Here is a 13,089-nt window from a genome sequence, read left to right as displayed (position 1 = left end):
AACTAAATTAGAGCAATATTCACCCCTGACCCTTCATTGTTTGAGAGAAACAGAAACAGCTAGAATAATGAATGCCAAATCAATTTGCTCAAATGGGATTGACCCCACACAGGAGGTGAAATGCCTCCTGGGAAAAGACAGCGAGAAAAGGGGCGGTTCAGAAATATGCGAGCGGTGGACTTTTAAGCATAAAGGGAGCATATTCAGAATTACATGGTGGATACTAAAATAAAACATGTTTTGAGGTCCCAGCGACTCCAAAGCTGTATGAAAATAATATATATATTTTTTAATTAACCTTTGGTTTACCTTCAAATGCATTTAAAATGCTCCTCTGGCACATTCAAAACCCACTAAGAAGTCGTTATTGAAGTCAAAGACGTGGCCTTTTTATAGATTCAGAAGTACTAACCTGTTCAAGGTTGAGAATGATTTTGAGTTATTGGGGTCTCAGATTATGAGGGTTAAACCCAGCCCTGCAGGGCAGCGATTCGACATCATTAAATGAACTTCGAGTGTAAAGCTTTTAAGTAAAACAGACAATTTAATAAAAGAGCAACCAGCCGATAATCACAGCACATGACGTGTGCTTTTGCATGTTGTTTACCGGTCTTATCGCACCGTGTTGTCTTTGTATGTGCTCTGCTGTATCGACTCATCACTGTTTTTATTGCTTTCTTTATCTCATCAGATATCCCCCCCTCATTCTTCTAATTAAATATACAAACAGATGGCAAGCAGGTATTAAAAAAAAGACATGCTAAGATTCATGAAGACTCTTTGATGAAATATTAAAGAAGACAGGCTTAGAAGAGTCGAACGTGACCTTAGCCATTATAATAAACAAAATAAAATGCAATTAAATATATATATATATATATATATATATATATATATATATATATATATATATACTCCCTTTTCCCATCACATATGAAATTGAAAATGCATTTTTTTTTCAATAAAAACATAGAAAATATTTGAAAACTGGAAATAAAGTGTATAATGTGTGTTTAAAAAAATCGGTTAGTGGTAGGGAGGGCTTTATTGTCCCATTTATATATATATATACACTGTACATATATAATTTGCCTAATAAACGCAAGTGAAATCATTCATGTCTCACCTTTAATCTGATCACGAGACACGCAAGGCCAGGTGAGTCGATGAAACCCAGCCCGAAAACCCTCACGCTGTCACAGTCGAACTCACGTACATCACACAAACCGCCGTTCTCAAGATCGGTGACTTCTATTGGCTGACCTGAGGAGCCCAAAGAAACAGACAATTCACAGTTAATCTGAACACATATGAAATTGTGAGGGCTTTGTTCAAATAACCTTAAGTAGTGCATTAGTAATAATTCCTTTTATAATATTTTCTGATTGTAAGTATCTAGGGGCATGGCCTATTGGAGGCGCGTGGTCTGTGGATGGGTTTTGATATTGTAGTTTTACCACTCAAGAATACACACATACCAAATACACACTTGCTTGGTAGCAAGCCATTTTGGGAGAAAACTGAAGAAGTATGCACTTTTCTGGGTTGCAAGGTCAAAACCAATGCTCCTTTGTCATTCATCTCAACAACCTCATACAAAACAAGTACAGAAAAAGTCTTTCAGTCGAATGAGACTGAAAAAATTACAGTCTGCAGTCTACTCATTGTTGATTCATTGAAAAGGCACTACGGAGTCTTGTTAAACCCAGAACCTCTATTGTAAATGAATGTGAAGTCTTTAAAAATGTACTCTGCCGAAAACGCCCCATCCTTTGCGAAAACCACCAGTAAATAAAGTTTACGGGATTCAAATGGAAAAATGCAACACCAGCAGTTTGAAACCCGCCGAAACGAAAGTCATTTCCAAGTACATTGCCACTAACAAACACACAAACCAAACAATCCAGGCTTTAAGCTAAAATATTCAGCCTGCTGGATTCTGACCTTGCCAGCCTGCTTTTGCCATTAAACAGAGAACGGATACATACTGAAAATATCACAGTATAATTAGAGCTGGGAGTATAACGTTCTCTATAACCGAGGTTCTTGAATAATGCAAACGAGTAAATACGAGCTTGTTTGGGCGTCTCTCAGGCCTTATAAAACACAACAACATTTAATATAGTTTCAGCGACAGGCTGAAATGACTGTACCGAGGCAGCATTACGCTTGCTTAATGCCATTATCGCTCCCATCTTGGCTCATTTCAAATCAGTGTTTTTATTACCAGAGCATAACCTTACGTTCGGATCTCCGCAGGGTGGAAGTCTATTTAAATCACATATCCGAGACGCAAACGAAAATGGATGTTTTGGGACGGTATGCTAAAAAAAAGAAGACGGAAAACAATAAGAGATATGAGAGAAAATGGTCCTCAGAGGAGAACAATTAAACACAGAAGTGAGTGCTAATGAATTTTAGCCTCATCAAAGAACTTCCTCCAGATGGTCTCATTTTGTGTAATTTTACACTTGGTAAAAAATTGCAATAAAATAATTACAAAAACAAATCGCCCCCTAGCACTGTTTAGGAAAGATATACTACCATCAGAGACGTTCAAGTTCATTTAAAATTATTTTTGACGACAAAGTCAAATGCAAGCAGTGATGCAAGCAGTGAAAGTACCACATCTGAAGAAGAAAATATGATATTAAATGTTTTGTTAGCCCAAAAATAATAAAATCATATACAAATATTATTATGTATATGTATGTATATTATACAAATTTACTTATGTATGTATATTATACAAATATAAATAATATTATCATGTGATGCATTTTCATAAAATGTTTTTGCATGCATACTTAGCTTGTCATTTAATGTCTATAATATAAATAAATAAAAAATTACTAATATATATGTATATATATAGTGCATATGAGTGTATTGTTGTTGACTCTTGGATGTTAATGACAAAAAAAGACTTGTTTCAAGAATGCTACTTATGACATCTGAATTAAACAATTAGCATGTTATGTAAATTAAAAATCAATTAGCAAGTAATTAAAATGTTATTAGCAATTGAACCAAGGATCATTATGGCTTTACCACAAAAACTAGGACCTTAAAAAAAGCTTAATCCTCACTTCAGGAGTGCCACAGATATACCTTCCTAATCGCCTCGGAGATCAAAAATTTCCAGCTCAGCAGGTCAGTGAGGTGATTTTCAGACTTTCCCATGATTCACTCTGTTCCCGAGCTCCTAAAATGCAGTTCTACCAGACAATCCTCGAGCATTGACGCAGTGTGCGCACACACATACACACACTCACACACTGTCCCTGACCGGCCAGGAAGGGAGCGTGAGAGATATTCAGGAGTTTTTAATCTCTGCCACAAGGGCGAACGCTTGTGCTTTATGTTTGAAGAGAAATGATAAATGAGGAGCGATCGGATGACTCACTGAACCTGCTGTAAAAAAAAAAAAAATGAGTCTGATATGAATCCAAGCGGAGTCCTTTCTACAGAATGTGACCCCTGCCTCACTGCTGAATATCACAACTGAATGAAGGCAATAGTGAGGTTTTCCAGATTGTTCCACTATTGAATGAAACCCAGATATGCAGAGGTATTGAATCTGGTCTGATTGCCTTTTCTATAGACTTGATTTTCACTCTACCTGGAATTATGGGAAATAAAGAGTAGTAGCGCCTTATTCTGAAATGATTCCCGGACACCCTTCATTGAGGCAGTAATAGCATAAAATGTGCCAGAAGACTAAGGAGAATATGTGCGGAAAACTTAAATCTAACCCTTTAGTTCTTTTCCCACCCTTTTATCAAAGTTTGACGTGAATCAAATAAACTCAAAGCCTGCAAAGGTACCCAGGATGCACCATTCTTACACTACAGGAAGCATTCAGGCAAAAATGAAAACTCTGTCATTATCTACTCACCCTCATGTCATCCCAAACCCATATGGTGTTATTGTGTTGTTCTTGAAAGATGTGGTCAATTCGAGCTCTCATTTTACAGAAAAGAGCTTCAAAATGCCCCTTATTCTGTTCTACACTCAGAAAAACAAACAGCATATGGGTTTGGAACATCATGAGTTCATAAATAATGACTGAAATTTCATTTCTCAGCGCACTGTCCCTTTAAAATGGTCATGGAGCTGCATTAGTCCTGTTATACTATTCACATCTCCAAACATTCCTTGTCTAACAATATTCTATTTTCGGGCTTTTTGATGTTTGTAGTATAGTAGAGAAAAGATAAAAAATGAGAGGGGGAATGGGGTCGGTTACCTTCATGAGCCAGATTTGATGTCAGCACCACGGCTCAATATATCAGAGCACATGCGCTACTAGGCTAACTTAAGAACACTAGAAAAAAAGAATGTTGCACAGTATACACTGTATACTATTTTAAAAGTATAGGAAGTGAAACAGTGGCGTGCAGTTATCATCTTAAAATAAAAATGGTTGTTAATTCAACTTTGTGTAAACATCTTAAATTTAGGCTTTCCTATCAAATATTGAGAGATATAAAAAATAGCTGTAGTTATTACTTTCAGTTCCTTCATCAATCTGGAAATGGAAGGCTAGGTTGAGCACAATGAATTGTGGAATAAAGTGTGCTCTGTTGTACACTTTGATTAATGTAGTATGGAGAGAACTAGCATACAGTACACAGTAAACATACACTATATACTACATACAGGATAACTAATAGCATGCTAACATATTCACTAACATAACACTAGTCGCAAATCATGAGGCTAAAAGTTAGTACAAACAAAGTGAAGACATGCAAAAATCCACATTTGACTGGATGAAGTGCAAATAAAGTCAACCAAAAACACTAAGGCATAAATGTGTCATTGGCTTCAGAAAAAAAAATAATGAATGGGGTTCCCAGATGTAGAAGAGGCATCAGCCGATGATCACTTGGGCAATTAAGCAGATTTATCTAGCCGTCCTCCCTGTGCTACCTTGCACGTTGATCCTAGCATGGTTACCATAAATCAGAGTTCGCTCTCGGAGAGGTTGAAAAACGTCAGTCTGTGATAAACAGCCCTCTCTAGCGCTCCTAATCTGCTCGCTAATTTGTGTTAAAACTGCCATTTCGTCACCAAGTCAGCCCCAGGGAGCATGCGAAAAACGTCGAGGAAGATAGCGGCTTAGCGAAGATCCCAATGCTAATCAGAGAGCGGGCATGGGCGTCTGGCACAGTGCCAGGTGTTAGCATACCTGCATAACAATATCTCATTGGTATGAAGGTTGGCTGGGAAAGCTAATGGCACTTCTGAGCCTCGTCGCTATTGCCAGAAACAATCAGTCGATAAACACGCTCAACGACTTTGCCGTTATGAAAGAAGTTCCATACATCATTTCAAATAATTCATATAATCAATAAAAAACACACTTGCACAAACGCACGCCATCTGCGGTTTCTTTGAAGACATGCTTGAGGGAGTACAACATTATTCTTCACAGAGTGTAAAGAAAAGGAATAAAGAACAACAGCATCCAAAGCAAATATAATTAAAAGGAACTGAAAGCGTACAACAAACAACAAGATACTAAAAATACATACTTGATGAAAAGAGCTGGCACAGATTTTTTTTGTATCTAATGCCACAGATAATGCTCTGGCACTTTGGCCACCATCTGGTAATGGCAGCTGTAGTGAACACTGTACTTGTGCCAGAGTGCAGGATTTGAATCACACACATTTGGACAAAAGAGCGGTAAAATTCTGACCCATAAAGATACAACATCACATCACACTAGACAGTCATCCACCTACAAAACAATGCCTGTAAATGCAATGATAAATTGCTGAACTTTCCTTCGAAATTCAGGGTATTGCATTTCACCCGCTTTTCCTTCAGGAACAGGAAGTGATGCAACTTTTTAAACAGGAAGTGATAATGCAAGGACTTGGAAAAGGAAACCTCTCCTAAGAAGTTCTTCTGAGAAAAAGACCCGAATAATCTCAAGAGTCTCCTCCAGAGTTTCAACAATCTATGCTCAGATCTACCAAGATTCTAAAAGATCTCAATATGAACTCAAACGTTCTCATCAAAATATTCCAAGACCAAATTATCTAAGATTTACAACAGTTGACTTTGATTTTGTCTTTGCACTCTGTTGTCAACAGTTGTCTCATTTGTGTCTCAACTATAAGAAACTTTAGGGAAAACACCTTAAAGTTGATACTTAACAGAAACATAACCTTAACATTAAGTCACATCGGCTGTGAATGAACAACCTCTGATCAATAAAACTCCTCTTGGCACAATTCCTTTGTAGAAAACTTTCAAAATGCTCAATAAAGGATTAATGGATGAGACTCCATCATGTCCATTGATCGTGAAAACAAATATAGACTTTCCCCAGGCCACCTGAACAAAACCTCAAAGACTACTTTTATCCACAAATGTGGTCCCTATTCAAACTCCACAACCCCCTGCAGGTATATCACACAAAACATGTTGTAATACCCCATATGGCTGCTTATTGATGGATATTTTGCATTTATTAAACCCGAAGTGTTTCTGGTAATCGAGCATCCCTAGGGAACCACATTTGAAGCAACAGATGGATGTCAAAACAATCACTTACTGATGGTGAGACTGCAGTCGTAAAAGCTGTAGCCTGGATAACACTGACATCCCCACTCTTCACATTGCCCGTTCCCATTACAGAAGTCCGGACAACGTAGGGCCGTTGCAATATCCGCCAACGGTTTGGAAGCTTCTTGAGAACGATGGGTCCGGTTCTCCAGCCACTTTTTCTCACATTCGTTCTCTAGGAAGGGCACGAGTGCGTCCTCCCAGGCCAAATCATCTTTCAACTGAAGATCCAGGATGCAGAGATCCACAGCTTCTTCCAGGCGTCGACCCAGCAGACTCTTGCATGCCGTGCCCACAGTTGAGTTCGCCAAGGCCAATTGGCAGACCTCCAAAGCTTTGGCAGAAGTGAGGCCACTAGGTGTCGGCCAGGAAGGGTAGGCAGCTGGACGGCTGGAGGAGCGGTGGTCATCTGGAAAGAAGTAGGCGAAACTTTCGAGGTCGGTCTGGCTTAGGGCCTGGACGGTGTAAATGGGCAGAAAGTCAAGGGTTTCTCTCTTAGGCCTTCCACCTGAACTTAGTAAGGGCACCTTAAATTCATTCAAGTAAGGGGCGTCAACTTTAAATAATAAGTCCAATTCTAACTCCTCTACAGAAGGAGAGTTTTCTGCCTGACCTTGGGACACATGAGACTCCAGTTTAGCACCTTTCATCTTGGCTAACTCTAACACCTCAACCAACGTCTCCCGCTTCCGGACGTTACGGGCAGAGATAGGTTTAGTGGCGTACTCGGCAGTGGCATCTTTGAAGGGGAACAAGGACGTATAATCTGTGTCGTCGTGAGATAGGCAGCGAGAGACGGGATGTTGGTTTAATAGGCCTTCGGAGGTGTGCATTGAATGGAGGGAAAGGCTGTATCCCTTTTGACAAGCACAGAAATTCCACTTTATCTCCTCATCCACGGCAGGTGGCGTGCTGTCAAACAGGCTCTCCCCAGGCGCGATCCTGACACGGAGAAATAAAACAAAAATATGACTGTCTCAAATCAGCCTTTGAATTAAGCCCTCAAGCAGTGCGACAAGAGAGGATTTAGAGTTCGAGAAAGGTTAGCCCATTAGATTAGAGGCTTTCCTCTACTTTAATTATATTTGACATTAAAACGAGCAAATCAAGGTTAAATGGTGATGCAAACTCTAATCTGAAACCAAACTGCTTTCCACGTCTTCTAAATACTCCCACTTGAACAGCATCTTTTACAGAAGCTTTGAGCTTGGAAAATTACATATATATGCATATATTTTTGTCTTTTAGTTCTTATCAACATATTTCGGACCAGGACCGCAGGTTCACCTTAAAGCAGGTCAAGTTCTGGAGGGCCAGTGACCTGCTGAGTTTAGCTCTAACTCTAAACAAACAAGCTAATTAAGGTGTTCAGAATTACTTGCAGAATTACAGGTGGGTTAAATTGAGATTGGTACTAAATAATAATATATTTTATGTGTAATGCACATTACATTTGGAGCAAATCTCAAAGTGGTACAGTTAAGATCATAAAAGCATGGTAAAAACATCAACATAAAATACAAATAGACATAGTAGTTAAAAGTCATAAGTTCTCCTAAAAATAAATGTTTTTAGTCCCTTTAGTCTCAATACTTTGAGGTGCCCTCAGATGGTCGGGGAGGGCATTCCAGATACGAGGAGCGGCAGAACAGAAAGCCCGATCACCCATGGTACTGAGCTTAGTCTTGGGGAGACGTACTTGGACTAAAGTACCAAGTACCAGGACACCTGCCCTCCAGGACTGGAGTTGGAGAGTCCTGCCTTAGAGGACCTTAGTAGCCCAGTTCACGACGGCTCTGGTTCTGACTAGATTTATTACCCGTCTTAAACTCAAGAGATCAATTAAGCACTATATATTGTTTCTTGTGAAAATAGAGACTATACGGTTGTTGTAAAAGCATCACTCACCTCCAGCCCTGAATGAATTCCACTAGGTTATTGTCACGGTGGCTTGTGCCTGCAGGATGATGGAGGTCGTTGTGGCTGTTCCGGTCAAATAACCCACAGAGGCCTCTGGTGGCGTTAAAGTCCTGACTTGGAGCCCTGACGGAGAGACTCATTCCCCAATCACTGACGTCTGCTCGCACAAACGCCCCTGAGGCAAAGACGATCTGCAGGAGTCAAACAAAAAATCATTTAAATTTGTACATATTTAACCCTAAACATTAAACCGAAATCATTTTCAAAATCAGGCCATGCTGACCCTTATATATGTAAGGCTAGTGTTTAGGTTGTGTCAAGTTCCGTATTTTATTCAAATATCATGCGTTTTTCAAAAAAAATAAAAAAATAAAGCTGGAACCCAAATCTACAAATAGAAAAAAACTATATGTATTATTGATATATATTTTTTATTTATCTATTTTTATATTTTATAAAAAATATGATTTATAATTAATAAATGCATTGTTTATTTATTTATGCAAATATATATTTATATTTCACTGTCTGTCCATGCATATACTAGATTTAAAATCCAACATCTGAAATCATGACTTCATCAATTACCTAATCGAATCTAGTTTACCCCAACTTCAATCATAAACTAAATGCACATGTTAGTAAAAGATCCCATTTCCCTGCCAGCTGGTTGCAAGGAAATTAGTGGTGATTTGTCAAGAGTCTACATCAGAATATTACAAATCTAGATAAATGTAGCCATCACAAAACACTTGCTCATGCAAACTGTGTCACAATGCAACAATGACAACATCTGCTGCACTGACAGACCGATGGTCTTTTGAGACCGAACTTTAAAATCATTTTGCAGGGAAAAGGCCTCTTTTCAAAACAGATGAGATCTGTGTTTACTTCTCAGACAGTTTCGCCAAGAAATTGAAAATCTGCCTGTCCTGAACTTGAACTGTATACATTTCACAGTGAGCATGACTGAGATTTCCTGAGTTTGCATGTCAATGAGGGATCATACGCTCTATAGTGTATTGAGTCAAATCTAAAATATTTAATACTGCGAGTGCGAGTTGCAATAGTTTTGGTTCAGAAGTGAAACACAATCTTTCTTTGATTCGATTGAATTTTCACTGCAGCATAAGTTTACATTTCTTATTTTTAAACCTATCCACATAATTCAATAGTATTAGCTACCACAGCACTGGAATGTAACCGTACCGTGACTTTCTTTCCTTGATGCGTCTCGTGGATCTTTATCTGATTGGTCACGGATGGTCCCATGGCCTTGACAGACAAGTGCGGGCGTGTTTCCTGGAGCTGCCCGTTGCACATGTCAAAGGTCACAACCTCGTTGCCCTCTCGAGCAGCCATGCCGCAGGTACACGCCACAGCATAATGCCGGCTCCCACAATCCCACTGCCTTGTGTGGACTTCGAACACACGTTTTGTGCTTTTATAAAGCAAAAACGTGCCCGTTTGCTGGTTCTCATAGCGCCTGGGTGGAACAACAACTGATTAGTACTTACATTCAATTTCTTACTGTAGCTTGATCGTCGAAGTAAATATTGGGGATGTCAAACGAAACACAGATAGATCATTAACACAGTATCGCTCCAAAGTTTGATAGTCATCTTGTTTCTTTTCTGTGTTCTGCTTTACTGTGCTAAAGTGTCTTGGTGATTAAAACAGATGAAATTCAGAAACCTCAGTGTGCACTTAAAAAAACCTTTAAAGACAAGACAGTAACTGAAAGCAACACCTCAGAGGATTATTTGAACTTAATGGCAAAGTGGAGGAGAAGCAGGAAGAAAGAGTCTTTTTAAAAAGAACTGTAAGATAAAAAAAGAGAGCAAGAAATTGAGGGAGCGAAACAGAGGCAGTAATTTTCACAGGACAGTTTCAGTATCATTTACTTATGGTGACCGTGATACTTTGCGGTTATTGCTCTGTACGTTTGGCATCGCTGTAAACACACATTGCTCAATACATCTAGCTATAGTGTACGCTTAAATCCATTGTCCAATCGGGCCATATGCGCCTCTCTACTGGAGGAAATTGTGGCACAGGGCCGGTGTCTGTCAAGGACATATTCACTAATGAGGACAGTTCCCGTACACTTTCATAAAGATCCCTCCTTCTGGGCCAAATTCAAAGAGTACAAGTGCTAAATCTGTGCCTCACAAATCTGAAATTCAAAGTGACCTTTCCATTCCTGCCTCATTACCTGAAAATGTAGCATTTGAGCATCTATCATGTAAAAGTCACAACTTACTGTATGTTGAAATAATCACAGGCTATCTAGACAATTTAGAACGTCCAGTGCAAATGTCAAAGAAATAAATAAAAAGCCGTGGGTAAATTCAGTGTGTTTCTTGGGAATCGAACCCATGACCTTGGCATTGTTTGTTTTTAGTGCAATGCTTTACCAGTTGAGCTACAAGAAAGAAAGGAACCCACTGTCTAAAAACTCATAAATATTTTACCTGCCATCAAATTTAATGAAGTGAGGGTCGGTCAGGGAGTAACAGGTCGCTATTGGAACATATTGAACTGTGATACACTTTCATAAAGATCCCTCTTTCCAAGCCAAATTCAAAAAGTACAAGTGATACATCTGAGCCACACAAATCTGAAATCCAAAGTGACCTTTACATTCCTGCCTCATTACCTGAAAATGTACCATTTGAGTATCTGTCTTGTAAAAGTCACACGACTTGTGTAAAAATAATCATAGGTAATGTAGAATAATTCAAAACATCCAGCACAAAAACCAGTGAAGAAATAAAAAGCCTTCATAATTCATTGTGCTGCTTGGGAATCGAACCCACGACCCTCGCGTTGTTAGCGCAATGCTTTACCAGTTGAGCTACATGGAACTAATTGTCTAAAAAATTCATAAATATTTTACCTGCCATCAAAAGTAATGATATGAGGGTCAGTAAGGGAGTAACAGGTCGCTGTTGGAACATCTTGAACTGTGATCTGCATGCAGAAAAAGGAGGAAATTGTTAATGCTGCATTCATACTGGTAGCTTTTTGCAGTACAAATTCATCTACTGCTTACATAGAAAAATGACACTTCACTTTTACAAAAAGCAGCACAACCACCTTAGGGAATTAACTTAGTGTTGCTATGCTCTCAAAACATTCGCAATTTAGACGGCATTGATGGGGATAATCATTGCGGAGCTATGCCGGCTCTAGCCTAATTATAACGCAGAAGAGTACTGTACTCTTCCCATTATTAAAGGGCACTGAGCGGCTTTCATGTTTACAGACAACACAGATGGTGGTCTGGGGCCGGTGGTGACACATTATTTAAGTAGACTGGCGGTCTATGTGTGTTTACGTTTCTTTCCTTCTGAATTACTGCATTCTTGTCTGTCCTTTTGGTGTCTGTCTGGCTTATTAGAGGCTCTTTCTTTCTTTCAGCAGGGGTCAATTATGAGAGCTGTAACGCTGAGTCACAGCATTCTTCAAATCTAGAGGGTTACAAAAAAACTAACTACATTTACATTTTACATTTAGTCATTTAGCAGACGCCTTTATCCAAAGCGACTTACAACTGAGGACTACAACAAGCGAGTCATCGTGAAGAAGCAAAAAATAACGCAAGAAGTGCTCAAAATACAAAGTTCTGGAATTGCTTAGAGTAGCATAAGCCAAAACAAGGGAGGGTAAAGGAGAGGTTTTTTTTTTTTTTTTTTTTTTTTTTTTTTTTTATGTCAAGTGCTCACGGAAGAGATGAGTTTTCAGTTGTCTTTTGAATGTGGTCAGGGATTCTGCATTCCGGACGAGGGTAGGGAGATCATTCCACCAGCAAGGAACCGTGAATGAGAATGTTCTGGAGAGTGATTTTGTGGCTCTCTGTGATGGTACCACGAGTCGTCGCTCATTGACCGATCGCAGGCTTCTGGCTGGCTGGACTATGGCTGGACACTACACTACTACTTCTACACTGCAAAAATAATTGTTTTACTCAGTATTTTTGTATTGTTTCCTAGTACAAATATCGAAACTTTCTTAAGATATTAAGGGCCAGATTTACTAAACAGGTCAAATTAGCGTGAGAACACAATTCCCCCAAAAAACACTAATGAGAGTGGAAAATTGTGTGCGTGGTCTATTGACGAAATAGAAATGGTCCATAAATTAAAGATCAAAGACGTAGCCGGATCGTTTCCATAATGCCCAATGTATCTACCAAGAGCAGCGAAAATGAGCTTCTCGTTTAAGATGTTTTTTTTGGATGGTGAATAATGGCACAGTCTCAGTAAATTGACGAGCGCATACCTTAGTAAATCACATTGCATGTTTCATTTAAATACTCTCCTCCCATAGATTTTGCGCCTGAAAGGGAAACTCCTACAAATGCATATGCAATAAGGTGCAAAAATAACCCTGTCCACGCATTTTTCAGCACTAATTTTTCACTTTGTGTCTTTTGTAAATCCTGACAGTAGTTTTTTAATGCCAAAAGAGGCTTTGTGCTGGCCCTAAGTCTTATAAGCAAGTCTGTGGTTAAAACAAGACCATAGCTAATTGCCAATGGGGTCAGATTTTTTTTTTTTCTTAATTCAAAGGGAAAAGAAGATT

The 13,089-nt window shown here is 39.0% G+C and overlaps 1 protein-coding gene across 5 annotated transcripts in view; it reads right to left on the bottom strand.

Annotated features, from left to right (window-relative positions):
- The window catches only part of LOC306988510 (von Willebrand factor D and EGF domain-containing protein), a 63,193-nt gene that overhangs the window by 32,988 nt on the left and 17,116 nt on the right, over positions 1-13,089 (bottom strand). For all 5 annotated transcript variants that reach the window (XM_079593555.1, XM_079593553.1, XM_079593554.1 and 2 more), the window contains 5 exons: positions 11,402-11,475; positions 9,712-9,988; positions 8,491-8,693; positions 6,572-7,524; positions 1,127-1,263 (listed from right to left, as the gene is read on the bottom strand). In XM_079593555.1, the coding sequence (XP_079449681.1) occupies positions 1,127-1,263; positions 6,572-7,524; positions 8,491-8,693; positions 9,712-9,988; positions 11,402-11,475 (1,644 nt within the window). The remainder of the gene's footprint in view (positions 1-1,126; positions 1,264-6,571; positions 7,525-8,490; positions 8,694-9,711; positions 9,989-11,401; positions 11,476-13,089) is intronic.

The sequence above is a fragment of the Phoxinus phoxinus genome (genome assembly GCF_949152265.1).
Source record: "Phoxinus phoxinus genome assembly, chromosome: 20".
Classification (NCBI taxonomy): Eukaryota; Metazoa; Chordata; class Actinopteri; order Cypriniformes; family Leuciscidae; genus Phoxinus; species Phoxinus phoxinus.
Note: the sequence above shows the minus strand (reverse complement) of the source record. Positions and strands in the feature narration are given on the sequence as shown.